Source organism: Mirounga angustirostris, unplaced genomic scaffold (genome assembly GCF_029215605.1).
Source record: "Mirounga angustirostris isolate CCGP_5_RB_7025 unplaced genomic scaffold, mMirAng1.0.hap1 SCAF_3, whole genome shotgun sequence".
Classification (NCBI taxonomy): Eukaryota; Metazoa; Chordata; class Mammalia; order Carnivora; family Phocidae; genus Mirounga; species Mirounga angustirostris.
The window spans coordinates 142,106,698-142,120,736 of record NW_026991711.1 but is presented as its reverse complement, the minus strand read 5'-3'; the positions used below and the strand labels follow the sequence as shown (position 1 = coordinate 142,120,736).

Sequence of the window (14,039 nt, the reverse complement as noted above, 5' to 3'; positions counted from 1 at the left end):
TAGGCCAACTGGGCTTTAAGTGCTTTTTTAGTATATCATGTCCCAAAATCTAAAACCTAACCAAAATACGATTGGTATTACCAATACACTGCTTTTATTTACAAAATTTGTAGACTTAAGTATCACTAGAATTATTTCTATAAAACCCTCCTGATTTCTTGATTATACTTTTCACCATCCCTGAGCTATTAAAATGCAAAACTGATTGTTGTAAGTGTAGCATCTGTGGAACATTATGTGTCAGGAGTAAGATTCCTCACAGTGGTTTCATTTTCTCTCCCCGGTTAAACATCTCTGGGGCCCCAGTGGTACCCACAGGACACACATCCGACAGGATTTTCAAGCTGCCTGATGAACTCTCACCCCTTTGGCAGCTTTATTGTCATTCCTGTGAAGTTACTTTATCTCTCAGTCATATGAGATCTTGCCCTCATTTCATTATTAATTAAATTCGTTTTTACAGAGTCATAAATTAATTATTTGAGGTAAAATTAATGAAATCTGTACCTCACTCCAAGATCTTTTTTAACTTTGGGTAATTAAATTTCAGAGTTATCAGGTTAATCTTTATTAGTATTTGAAGGAAATGACTGACACAAAATTGAAGGCTTCAATTTCTTATGTAGTAGGAGAGCCTCTGTCTTAGGGGTAGGTGGACAAATTAAAAGGTGCTCGTTCCACCAGCAACCTCCCTTCATTGTTTTGCATGGCTGGTGGGCCTACATTGGACATGGGTAGGAAACTTGCTAATTTATCTTTAGGCCAGAGCAAATGGGATCTGACTCTAAGGTCATTTGTTGTTCTAAAGGCATGTGTGTTTTATGAGCTTTCATGTCACTTTTCTCTTTCTCATGAGAGGTGAAAAATGACAATGTGAGACTCAGTCTCTTTTTTTATGAACAAGTACATTAGATTCCTAATTGTTGGTGATAACTTCGTTTTCACTTAATGAATATAGCCTTGAGCATCCGTCATCATCGAGAACAAGGAACTTAGTGTTACATAAATATTTTACCCTATTGGATTAGTAAATGGTTTGTTAACTGGCTGATCCCCATTTCTATTCAAAGAGCATCTTTAGATAAATGAAGCTTTTGAATCACACCCCCAGGAAAAATTCTTGGCAAACATACTGTGCTTTTTGCCATAGGGTTCTCAAAGTATCTTAGAGAAATATTAAAAAGTAAACCTTTAGAAAAAAAGACTAGACCATTTTGCAAAAACCCATAACTCATCTTTTCCCACAGGACTGACTGATTTAAACAAGGGAACATAATTTAATGTTACTTAACTTCTGTTATCCTGAAGCCTGAAGCTTGATAACTTTTATCGACTCATCCCTATCATGAAAGAGCAGACCCACTTTGAATGTTCCCTGTTCCTGGGGCTTCCCTATCAGAGCAGGGTGAACTAACAGCTGACTTGTTCCATTCAGCTCTCGGGTGACTGGAGTCCGCGAGATGATGGGATGCATTGAGAGGCGAGTGGACCAACTGACCCAACAGTGTTCAGCGCACAAAGAATTTGCTCTTAAGAAACAGCAATTAACTGCCTCGGTGGAGGGCCACCTCAAGAAGGTAGTCTCTTAAATGTGCCCTCCGTTGGCTACTACTTAGATGCAGCTCCTTCCTTGGTGATACTAGACAAGGTGATACTGGGTACCGCACCTGCAGCGTGGGGCATGGTGGGAGGATGGTGGCACATCTCCTTTGGCTTCCCTTAGGTTCCACATTGGGTTTTATCATTGAGCAGCATAGAGTTATATAGTTCACAACTGCTCAGCAACCATTCCTCTCTCAGGTTGCTGAAACTTGCTGTGTAATCCTCCCCGCCACACCAGCCAGCCCTGAACACGTACACACAAATATAGTTCTTGCTCTGCATAGAACTGAACCGTGTGCATATTGGGACCGTGTCCTTGTTTTATGTGGGCCTGTGCCTGGTTCCAATATGTACACATTTCAGTTAACATGGTATCATACAACATGAGGACGGCACATAAATACCAAAAGTGATGTTTTAGGGATTTCCAGGGAAAAGTTGTCATTATCATACTTTATTGAAGCAGGTCAGCACAAAGGACATGGCCATTCCAAATAAAAACATACATGTGAAAATCCTTTTTCTGCAGAGTGGATACAATGACTTGGTACAGGAGAAATTTATTTCCCGTTTTCAAAGAGGAATAAAACCAGGCAGCTGCTGTTTGGCTAAATAAAAAATTGCTTATCTGTAGCTGGGATGTACAGCGAAAACTAGCTCAGGGACATTAATGCTAATGAACCTTGATGCCCCCGCTGGGTCTCAGATTTTCAACGATGTCTTCATCTGATACAGTGGACTCATATGCCTGACTTAAACAAGTAGAATTAGTAGACTTCACGGGAGAGGACATTAAATAACCACGTCTCTATCCACATTGCCCTCCCACCTGTTATTGATCCCGAAACTTGGGAATCTGAGACTTGTTCCGATGCCTGGGTCCAGGGAGAATCCAAATATGGCAGCAGCTGCAGAGCCACATTCCCTGGAGCTTGAGACTCAAGCTAATTTGGTGGTGGTGGACAACACAGTAGGAACTCAGACAACTGTTGCTCCTTGTCTTACTGCCAATTCAGAGCCAACTTGCCTGTGGGAGGTATGGGTCCTGGTGAGAGCCAGAAGATGAAGAATGTAACTTGGATGTTATAGAACCCTTTAAAGATTACTTTCCCATTGATTCGTGTGTACTAAAAATCAAATCATAGTCCCCCACATTCATCAATTACATGGCCCACGTGGGCCCCTGTGTTTTACAGTCACATGTACAGGGTTTGGTACTGCCCCAGGGCTCCTAAATGTAGCAACCTCCAGGGTGATTTAATACCCAGCTTTGGACCTTTACTTCAAGATGTGCCTTTAGTGGGCCCCCTTCAACTTACAGTGGATGATTATGAGTTAATTAATCAGATAAATTCATCTCTGCTGATGTGTTAGCAAGTGCATTATCTTTTCTAGGTAATATAGGTGATAAGTTCTTAGAAGATGTGGATGATTGTTTATATCTCATTGCTGTTAATAAAATATATGTCTGTTAATAAATATATGTCTTTAAACATATACCCTGGGTATGTGGTGGGTCAGTAGCATTACCTCATATGAAGAGCAACATTATTAATTTTAACATGACATTCTAAAATATTTAAAACTATTTTTAGATGGAAATTGGTATATCCATTTAAAGTACAATGGGAATAGAGAGAGTAGTATTTATCTTTTCTATACATATGCAGACATGTATGCAAGTACATATTACTAAGACTGCAATATATTCTTTATTGCTAAAGGTGGAAATGTCAATTCAGAAAATCAGTCCAGTACTTTCCAGTGCAATGGATGTCGGTTCCAGCCTTTCTGAATCAGGGAAGATTTTGAGTAAATACTTGGAACTAGATATGAAAGCTAAGGTAAATTAAATAGGAATTATTATTGTGGTTATGATTTTGTAAATATGACTTCTTTTCTTTATATTCAGTGGCTATAAAACTTAATGCTAGCTCTCTTGAGGGTTGCAATTCTAAATTAATATTGTGGTAAATAATGACTTAAAACTTCTATTATGTGTATCTAAATTATTTATACTTATATGTGCATTTATTAGGGTGTTCACTGAACTTTGAGTTCACTGAAACTTTGTAACCTGGTATTAAACACTCATCTGGCCCCTTTTCCTTGCCTGGGAGATGTTAGCAACTCCTTTTGGGATGCCACAGGACGCAGGGAGAGTGTTTCTCTAAGACTATTTGTGATTTTCTGCTAGAGTAAGTTACGAAAGAAAATTCCCAGAAGCAATATGCATTAATGCAGGATTCCAGGAAGCAAATAAAAAACACAATCTTGCTGCAAGCCCAACGTTCAGGGACAGAAAATACCCTCCTCTTCCCGGCACCTTCTCTGGCTCCTCCTCACCCCTTTCCCCCTGGGACTTAGGTTCAAATATTCCTGCTAGTAGCTCCACCTCTGCACTGAGTCCCAACCGGCGCAGCAGATGTTTAGAAAGGTGAGTCTATCAGCTCTCCCAGCTCACCCAAGTCAGTAGGCAACGGCCTTGTTATTCCATCGGTTCTCAGCCAGAAGACCTCCTTCATGTTTGGGAACTCACAGACACACCGATGTTTTAAATGGAATTTTTTTAACTCATTATTTCAAATGTTTAAAATAAAACATATGTCTGAATTCAATTTCACTATTATATTTTAAGAATTGTAGAAGAAGGGAGGAAATGGCACAGGGAGAAACTCCCCTGCTTCCTCCTACCCAGAGTGCTATCTGGAAGCAACACTTGGAAATGAAAATTAGCTTCATTCAGTGGAGTACTTGGGAAGCATATTAAATATAAGCAGGGAAGCAATTCCTTCTTGCTGCAAATGACAGTGAAGCTTTTTTCTTTCATTTTTGCTTGATTCCTAGTTCAGTCTCACATAAAATTTTACATGGCTCTTTCTGTGGCAATTGCAGATGTAATGCCTACCATACTGGCTTATCCGTTCTCTGTGAGATTTTACCTGCCAGGAAGTACACTCAAAAGAAGACCCAGAAGAGCAACCCTGTGGGCTACTTAGATTTCATATATAACATTTCCCCTACCCTTGTTCAAAAACCTTTCTAGATAGAGATTTAAGTGAGACTACATAAGTGACATGTCATTTTTTATAAATTAAACAAGGAGTAAACAATTTCTATAAACTTGCCATCTCTTGTATTATTATAATATATAAATAAATTATAAATTAGTTTAAGAATTTGCTAGAGCTATTATTAAATTTCCCAAATTATTAAATTATTAAATTTCAAAAAGCAATCCTCATGTATAATTGTTAAATGAATTACTCAAAACATTTCTGCCATTTTGTTTTATAACTTTTCATACCAAACAGCCTTTCTTCTCTTTGTGACACACACACACACACACACACACACAAATAGAACGCTCCAAATGAAAAGCAGAGCTGGTAGAGTGAGAGAATAATTTGAGATGGTTTTCATTTTAAGATTACTTTTTTTTTTTTTAAAGTTTGAAAGTTATGCCTTTTTTTCATTGAGGAGAGTTCTGGTACAAGTTCAATTAATAATTGTAATAGATGGATGTACAGAAGGTAATGAAATGTGAATGTTCATGATTCCCCTGTCAGCTTCTGACCCACTGTGCTTTGCTTTCATAGGAGACAGCACATGAATTAGAAGCAGCTGCAAAACTTATGACAGAGAAAAATGAATTTGAACCTGATGAAGTGGCATTGCTTTCTTCTAAAGCTAAATGGCTAGAGGAAGAATTAAAAATACTTGGCCAAAGCATCGGCTCCAGGTCACAAGTCCTGCAAACTTATGTGGCATTTCTAAAGTCCTCAGAAGAGGTATGGTGCCCACATGTGGACCTTCTTCAGCAAAGTGGACTCTGCCCTTCTTCCTGCTTTCTCTGGGGGTAGAAGCCCTGCTGGGTGGTCCCGTATCCTCCACTCCCATGCGTGTACTCACTTACTGGCCCTTTATTCTCCAAGGCACCATACAAGAACTCAAAGAGTAGGTTGTTTTCCTAAAAAATAATGCAAGTGTTGGGTGTAGATACAAATAAGCAAGGTGGTTGTGTTGGAACGCTTTTTACTGTGGCCTACAAGCATTTATAATATCCTAAACAGAGAACAAAATTATTTAAAAATAAGTCATCTTCCACCATGGATCTCTTTGAATACTCAACAATTACTTTGATTCATTTAAAATGCATACACAGAATCAGAAATTATGGGCTTTTGGGTCGTCTCAGATCTGTCTTGTTTGATGCCTTTTAAAAAAATTTTTATTGTTATGTTAATCCTATAACAAGTTTACCTCGGAGAGCTTCTTCTGAGGCACTGTTTTGACAGGGTTGTACTAGAGAATCTGTGAAATTCCCTCCCGCAGACTACGGTTCCATCTCTCAGAGGTCCCAGTCTCTGGGAGATGGTATCAGTAATGGAAAAGGGCTAGGGTGCCACCCAGGAGCACGCACACTCTGCCACTCTCAGGGAGGCGGGCACTGGCCTAGCGGGAGGTAGAGCCTACACGGTCCACTCTGGGGTAAAGCCAACCAAAGTTAGGGAGCATGCTTGAATTTTTCTCACCCCCACCCTCCCACTGTCACCGGTCCCCCCTCCACCCCCAGCCCACCAACGTCCTGCCTGAGCACATCTCCTCTGTCAGCTCTCGTTCTGTAATGTTCTGAATTCTCACCCCTCAGGAAGAAGGCCATGCCCAGTCCCAGCAAATCTCAGGTAACCACTGCCCCGTTCCATGTCTTTACTCCACCTTTTGTCACCTAAACTTTTATTTAGTTTTTCTTAGCCCTGAACCCTTATGGTTTGGGAAAGGTATTGCAATTGACAGGATTATCCTGTTGAACATTTTTATTCGGAACTCGAAATGGTGGAGAAGGTACAAAGAAATGCTGTTTTCTGTGTCTTCATTGCCAAAAATGCACCTGCTTGGCTTCTACTTCAGCATCTACTTCCATGGCCGGCTCTGGCCTTTGGGACCAAGAGCCTCTCTAGGGCTGGACCTTAGCTTTGCAAGAAACACTTTCTCAGAAGGACCTCACATCTTTCCACCCTCCCTGCGTTCACTAAATCTGTTTTGCTCCCTGGTGGAGCCTTCTGTCCTTCTCATGTTGGCGGTGCTCTCAGTCCGTCACCCTCCAACCCCCTCGGGCTTTCCTTCTTTCCTCACCAGCTCCTGGTTATTCATTTCCAGCCCACTCCCCATCCTGTCATCACCCTGCCGTCCACCCTGATTCTCCCTGCCAATTCCCAATACCAGGCCAAACCAACCCTCCGTTTACTCAGCTTTCAGACACTCCTATGGAAAATCATACAGTTGCGCTGATGGGCACTGTTACAATGTATGGGTGGCTGCCTCCGCCGGGGTCCCCGTACACTCCCTTGTTGGTGCCCATTCAGTAGTGATTCTCAAACATCTTACCCCAGTTTCCATCCCTAAATCTCAACCAAGGCCCTTTCCTTGTATGTGACTGACACATATGACAAAAAATCCTTGGCCTCCTTCGACTTCAAACCTATTGACACATGGCATCCCCCAGTTGCCAATAATGTGAAGCCTCTGTTCGTGCCCAACATGAATCAGCCATCAGTCCTTCCCTGCACGCGCCTATGCCCTTCAGAATCAAGCTTCAGCTAGATCCATCCTCCACTTGTTCAAATCTGCTTTTTCCGTTGCTTCCTTCTTGTGGGTCTACAGCCATGGCCGATGGTGTTACCCTCACCAAGGCTGCCATTCTGTAATTGTCCTTCCCTTTGCGCCTGCGCTCTCTGAACGGGAAAATGACACTTCTCGCCTCTGCCTGCCTGTCCTCCCCAGGCCTCGCCCCGCTGCCTCTAGTGTATTCCCTCTTCAGTCCTGCCATTTACCACCCTTTCCCTCCATTGACATTGTCCTGATAAGCTACTTGCTAGTTGACAAATGAGATGCTGTATTTTCAGTCCTCATCCCCGTTAATCTCTCTGGCACATTTAACTCTCTCGCTCTCACCTCCTGTGACTTTTTAAAAGGCAGATTTGTTGAAGTACAATTTACATAGGATAAAATTCCCCTGTTTTAGAGTGTGAGGATTTTTAGTATATTTATAGAGCTGTGCAGGCATCGCTACACTCCAGTGTTAGTATATTTCCATCACCCCAAATAGGGGCCTGCTGCATACTTTTAGTCAATCCTGGCTTCCATCCTCCAGCCTCAGGCAAGCACGGAAATGCTTTCTGTCTCTGTAGATTTACCTTATTTGGATATCAACTTAAGTGGCATCATCTTGTCTACTTCTTTATCTGTTCCTTCTCCTTTTTCCTCATTTAGTTTGCTGTTTCTGAAGTGTGGTGAGTCATGGAGCTCTTACCTGTGCTCTCTTTTGGACATACTATACACTTTCTATACAAAATCACACCCCTGCCTGCGGTTTTAATACACTAATAACTCAAAAATGGTTCCTCAGCCCCCTCTCTTCCAAGCCCCAGACCAATGCTTTCAACTTCCAATCATACTAATTCCCTATATATCCTGTAGGCTCATAAAGCTCAACAAAACACAACCAGTTATCTGTTTTTCAAACATGTTTTTCTTCTGTGGCTTGGCATTGGATTAATGACCCCATCAGTTTTCAGAAGTCCCATGTAGAAGCTTCAAAGTCTTTTCCAAGACCTCTCTCAATGAGCACTTGTTTTGTATGAGCCCCATTCTTTTCATTCCTGATTTCATTTATTTACTTAAAGATTTTATTCACTTATTCAAAAGTGAGAGAGAGAGCACAAGCGGGGGGGGGAGGGGTAGAGGGGGGATGGAGAAGCAGACTCCAGGGAGGCTGAGGGGGTCTCAATCCCAGGACCCTGGGATCATGACCTGAGCCGAAGGCAGATGTGTAACCAACTGAGCCACCTAGGCGTCCTCATTCCTGACTTCGTTTAATCCTTATAACACCTCTATGTTTAGTTACTATTATTCCTCTTTTACAAATAAGGAAAACTGAGACTCTAAGAAGTTAGGGTATCCAAGATCAAACAGCTAGTAAATGTCACAGCTGAAGTTTAATCCCTAGCCTCCTCCCTTTGGTCTTTTCTTGTATCGAAGGCCATGCTATCCCTTGTTTATCTATAGGGACAACCTAAAAGATTTCTGAATTCCCCTTCCCCTCCACCTGAACCATCACTTCCTCAGTTCAAGCCCTCACCATCTCTTGCTCAGCTTAAAGAAGTTGTCTTCTGCCTGTTCTGCTTCCTGTAATTATCCGCTTCACTCCTTTCAAAAAATGGTCATTCTAAAGCAAATCTGATCATGTTACCTCTTGACATTCAGGTAATATGACAAATGTAATTTGTGAAACAAATTATAAATAACTTTTTTTTTCAAATTATAAATAACTTTTACTAAAAATGGGTGATGGGTATTAAAGAGGGCACGTTCTGCATGGAGCACTGGGTGTTATACACAAACAAAATCATGGAACACTACATCAAAAACTAATGATGTGATTAACATAACATATGGTGATTAACATAACATAATAAAATTTTTTAAAAAAAGAAAAAATGGATGAAGTATTGAAGTTTATCATTAATTCCCTTAAAGCATAAACTAGTACAGATTCAAGGGAATTCCCATAAATGGCATCATTCTCACTTGCATTCAAGTTTCTTTGAGCCATGGAAAAGGAGGATGAATTAAAATTTATGTTTTGAGAGTTGCACATAACCAACAGCCCATCAAATTGACATCCCAGCCTGTAGCGTACAGCCCCATAGAAGTGCTGATAGTTATGCTGATTCTGAACCATTGTGACAGCTATCAGTTGTTTCAAACTAATGAGAATCTGTCACATCATGTTGGTTAGAGTAGAAAACAAGATGAAACCTGCTGGCCCGCTTTATCCAGCACCGTGATTCCTCTAGCTTCTTTCTTAACCACTCAGCTCACGCAACCTGAACTTCACTCACACTAAGATCTTTTATGGTGCTCTGAACCAGCCAGTGTTTTCACACTTGTGCCTTCACACTTGTTAACCCTTCCGTCTGGGATCCCCTTCTACTGCCTCTTACCCTGGATAATTCTGAAAGGCACAGGTCAAAGGTCACTTCCTTTGGGTAGTTCTTCCCTATGGTCCCTCCTCAGCGGGCCCATAACATTGTGTGTATACTTGTCTTTGTGTTAACGATAATTTGCTTATGGTTCTCTTTCTCCCAGAACTATCTTTGGGAACCCAAGGAAATGAATCCTTAATTCTTTTTTTTTTTTTTCAAAGACTCTATTTATTTATTTGACAGAGAGAGAGACAGCGAGAGAGGGAACACAAACAGGGGGAGTGGGAAAGGGAGAAACAGGCTTCCCGCCGAGCCGGGAGCCCAATGTGGGACTCGATCCCGGGACTCCAGGATCATGACCTGAGCCGAAGGCAGTCACTTAACCAGCTGAGCCACCCAGGCGCCCCAATCCTTAATTCTTACCAGGGAAACTTAGGAGCCTCCATGGAGGAGGTAGCCATTTCACTAGTTCATGAAGGATAAGTAGAAAATTAAGGAAAGCTCATTCTAGGCCGAGGAAACAAGCATCAGCAAAACAGAAGCATGAATAAATGTAAAATGGGAAATGAGGATAGAACTTCTGTTTCTGAGCACCATTTGCAGGCCCACCTATTAAGTTCATTTAAATGATGAATGATGTTAATATCTTTAAAATATGGTGACTAACCATTGCCTGAAATTTCTCACCTTGTTTAGATTGCTTTTGGTAGTTATGAGCTCTTTGAGTCTTGTTCTATTGGCCATTAAATATTACTCAAAATGCATAAAAGCTTGTGTCAGAATTTTTCTATTTCTACATTACCCAATTACATATTAATCTATAGTTCTACAGGCACATTTGATTTTATATAAGCTCTGATCAAAGAGTGATTTAAATAATCTAGTACTGCTAGCATTGGTTAGCAAATGAGAAAATATAGTTTTAGGCAGGCGAAGTAATGTACCTCAGTAAGATAAGCCTATGGAGGCAGCTTAATATTAATACTTGCACAGAAAATTGGTAATTGTTTGTACTTTTTTATTCTGGTTTATCACTGATTAGAAGGAAATTGTGATTAATAATTATAAATAATTTTTCACAGGCTTACATTTCTTTCCTTCTGATTTGTATTCCCTGGTTGTGTGTGTGTGTGTGTGTGCGCATGCACGTGTGTATGTATCTTCCTTCTGAATTATAAAACTCGGCTTTAAAGGGACCCACACTGGTCTTTGACACAAATTGTCCCCAGTTGCAAAACATGCACATATGTAATACATAAATATGGTTTTGGCTATGGTAACTAGGTCTTATGGGTAACAAACTTGTCAGCTTAATTTGCTACTGAGGGGTAGTCCTATCTGTCAACAGCCTAAATGGATTTTCGTGTCTTTTCAGTAATTGACAATATTCAATAATAACTTAAAGAATTCTGAAATGTAGTTTCTGTTTAATTTTTACATAGGTTTTTACTAGAATCTACTGCTATTTTTCTTTAAAAATGTTTTTAAGTGTTCTTAATTTTCATTTATACTCTCCTTTTTTTTTCTTTTTCTTTTAGGTACAGGAGCAGTGTCAGAGCCTAAAGGAGTTTTACCAAACTGAAATCCTGCAGAAGGAAGAGGATGATGCTGAAGCCAAGCATCGATCTGACTCAGCTGAGAAGCAATGGCAGCTATTTTTGAAGAGGAGTTTTTTAACTCAAGACCTAGGGCTTGAGTTCCTTAATTTAATAAATATGGTAAGAATGACATTAAATGTGTTACACCTTCTGCAAGGATACCTTGTCAAAGTCAAAACCATAAATTCAAAAGTCCATCTGTCTGCTAATCAGCCTTGCTGGTTTAGGAAGTTGTTTTTGGTTTTATTATTTTTTTTGTTATTTTTTATTTTTTTTTTAGCTTTATTCAACCCAGAACAGTCCTAAAGCTGAGCATTTATATGCTTATTTGGTCTTAGACCTCCTATTCATTTCTAGTGAAGGCTATTTTAACTATTAAGAAGAAAGAGTGACTATAATTCAAATACAACATTGCCATTATTACATAGAGACCTCAATAGAAGTCCATCCGAAAGTTGTATTATTTTGAGAGCGTGCAAAAAGTCCTTACAAAATTTCCAGGGGTTAAAGACAACATCTAGGGTGAATCATCATTTTGAAGAATTTCTTACCATAGCAGATCTTTTCATAGTAAAACTCCATTATATTTAGAAATGTACTTCAAAATTTTAGTTGTCGAGTTATATCTGTAAAATACTAGAATTTTTATATCAACCCATGACCCATATAAAGTTCTCTACAGAGTTTTTAAAAAATGGCTAATCCACCTCTCCTTTAATACCTCAAGTATCTTCCTAATGAAACTGCTCATTTTGTTGTTACAAAATTCCAGCTACTAGAAACATTTTTTTTTTTTTTAATGTTAAGCCAAATCTGGCTTCATATCTCTTTCTAACCCTCTGTAGCTACACAGGGGAAAAAAGTGTTCATATTTCATTCTTCTCACACATGAAAGTCCTTCAAACACTGAAAATAGTTGCTATGTCTAATCTGGGTTTTTCCAGTAGCTAACCACATAGAAATCCTTTCTATCATTTATGAGATAGCTTCGTTTCTCTTTCCATCCTAATTCTCCCTCCCAGAATTTTCTATGGTTTGTCAAAATCATTCATAAAATGTAACCAAAAAGTGAGGTCCAACTTCAACACAAAGTACAAGAAAGTGGACATCATCCTTTACTAAGGAGACCTAAGATTATGCTAACATTTTTAGCAATAATTTCACTTTGCTGGCTCATATTAGGCTTGTGATCAAATAAAACTCCCCTTACATTTTCATTGCAATTCCTACCAAGCTACTTCTCTCCCATCTTATATTGGTCAGGCATTTATCTTTTACATACAAATGCAGGCCTTTATATTTATTCCTATTTAATGTCATTTTGTTAGTCTTTACCCATGATTCCATCTTGTTAAAATCATTCTGAATCTGCTCTCTTTTCTGAATTTAATTCTATACATTTTATAAGTAGGTCTTCTGTGGCTGCAAGTAGATTTTTAATAAAAGTGTCCAGGGGCAAGTCGACTTCCTAATCCATTAAGCCATCACTTGATTAACCCGTTTATTAAACGGTCATGGACACTTCCAATCGTACTTCATTTCAACCACTAATTCACAACTTTTTTCCTAAGTCTGTCATGAGCGAGATAGAACAAAAGAGTGCCTACCTACCAATTATCCTATCAATTACGTAAGTATAATTTGGCATAAATCAGGTTGACTCCTTGTGATCGAGGAATTCTTTCCAAAGTTCTCACAAACTACTTGATCCATGATAAACTTATTGCACTGATTTTCAGTGTAAGGCTTACCAATCTGTAAATGATGTAGACCATCCTTTTCCCCTTTGTGAAAATCAGGGCATTTTCCTTTCTCTAACTTTCTGGCCCTTCTCTTATTTTCTGTCGATTTGCAAAGATAACTGACATCTGCAATTTTCCCGGTACTCTGAAATGTGATGAGTCTCAGTCTGGAGTCTGAATTCATTTAGAAGAGTTAGGTTCTATAACTATTCTCATCACTTTGAGCTACAATTTTCTCTTTTTTTGTGTGATTTTTTTTTATTATTATGTTCAGTTAGCCAACATATAGTACATCATTAGTTTTTGATGTAGTGTTCAATAATTCATTGGTTGCATGTGCAATTTTCTCTTTATGTACTCTCTCCACTTTTACTGTTTGAAGACTATTCTTATTAAATCTATGAGGAAACAAAATAAGTATTAAATAGTGCTAATTTATCTAATGCTATTCTTAAGCATCAGAGAAAACTTGCTAAGCAATTTGCCCATGTTCTTATGTTATACAAGTGCTTTATTGTAAAAACTAATTAAGTTATTTTTCATTTGGAACATTTAGAACACGTATTATCTATCTATCATCTTTTACATTTTTACTCAGTCTCTTGATTGTGTACTTCTCTAATTTGTATTCACAATGGAATTCAAATATTTGCAAACTACATTTTTATGTCTATCCTTTTTATTACTAACTTCATTTCAGAAATTTATTTTTCAGTTCTGAAATTTCCAGTTGGATCTTTTTTTATTAGATTTCAATTGCCAGTGAAATTCTCTCTCTTGTCCTCTCTCCATCTCTCCTGTACTTTCTTGACCATATTAATCATGGATATTTTAAAGTGTTTGTTGGCTAATTCCAATATCTGGGCCTGGAGTTGTTTCTGTTGTCTACTTTTCTCTTGGTTTCCAATCATGTAGTCCTGTGTTGGCAGGACCCATGATTCAAATCTATCAAATCTCAGACAGTATGTATAAAACACATGCTTTACCCCGAGGTCCTTACCACTTTCATATAATAAATTCCTCCTTATTGATAAGACTTAAGATCCACCTAATAGTTAACTTTAATGGTTCAGTGACATTCTGAGATAAGAAATTATTGGTAAAGCAAG

The 14,039-nt window shown here is 39.0% G+C and overlaps 1 protein-coding gene and 1 long non-coding RNA gene across 11 annotated transcripts in view; one reads left to right on the top strand and one right to left on the bottom strand.

Annotated features, from left to right (window-relative positions):
• The window catches only part of CCDC141 (coiled-coil domain containing 141), a 213,645-nt gene that overhangs the window by 141,846 nt on the left and 57,760 nt on the right, over positions 1-14,039 (top strand). For all 4 annotated transcript variants that reach the window (XM_054506112.2, XM_045868431.3, XM_054506111.2 and 1 more), the window contains exons 11-14: positions 1,436-1,577; positions 3,327-3,446; positions 5,202-5,393; positions 11,129-11,308. In XM_054506112.2, coding sequence (XP_054362087.1) covers positions 1,436-1,577; positions 3,327-3,446; positions 5,202-5,393; positions 11,129-11,308 — 634 coding nt within the window. The remainder of the gene's footprint in view (positions 1-1,435; positions 1,578-3,326; positions 3,447-5,201; positions 5,394-11,128; positions 11,309-14,039) is intronic.
• Positions 1-14,039, bottom strand: part of LOC123839068 (uncharacterized) — a 108,927-nt gene that overhangs the window by 83,790 nt on the left and 11,098 nt on the right. The window lies entirely within an intron of this gene.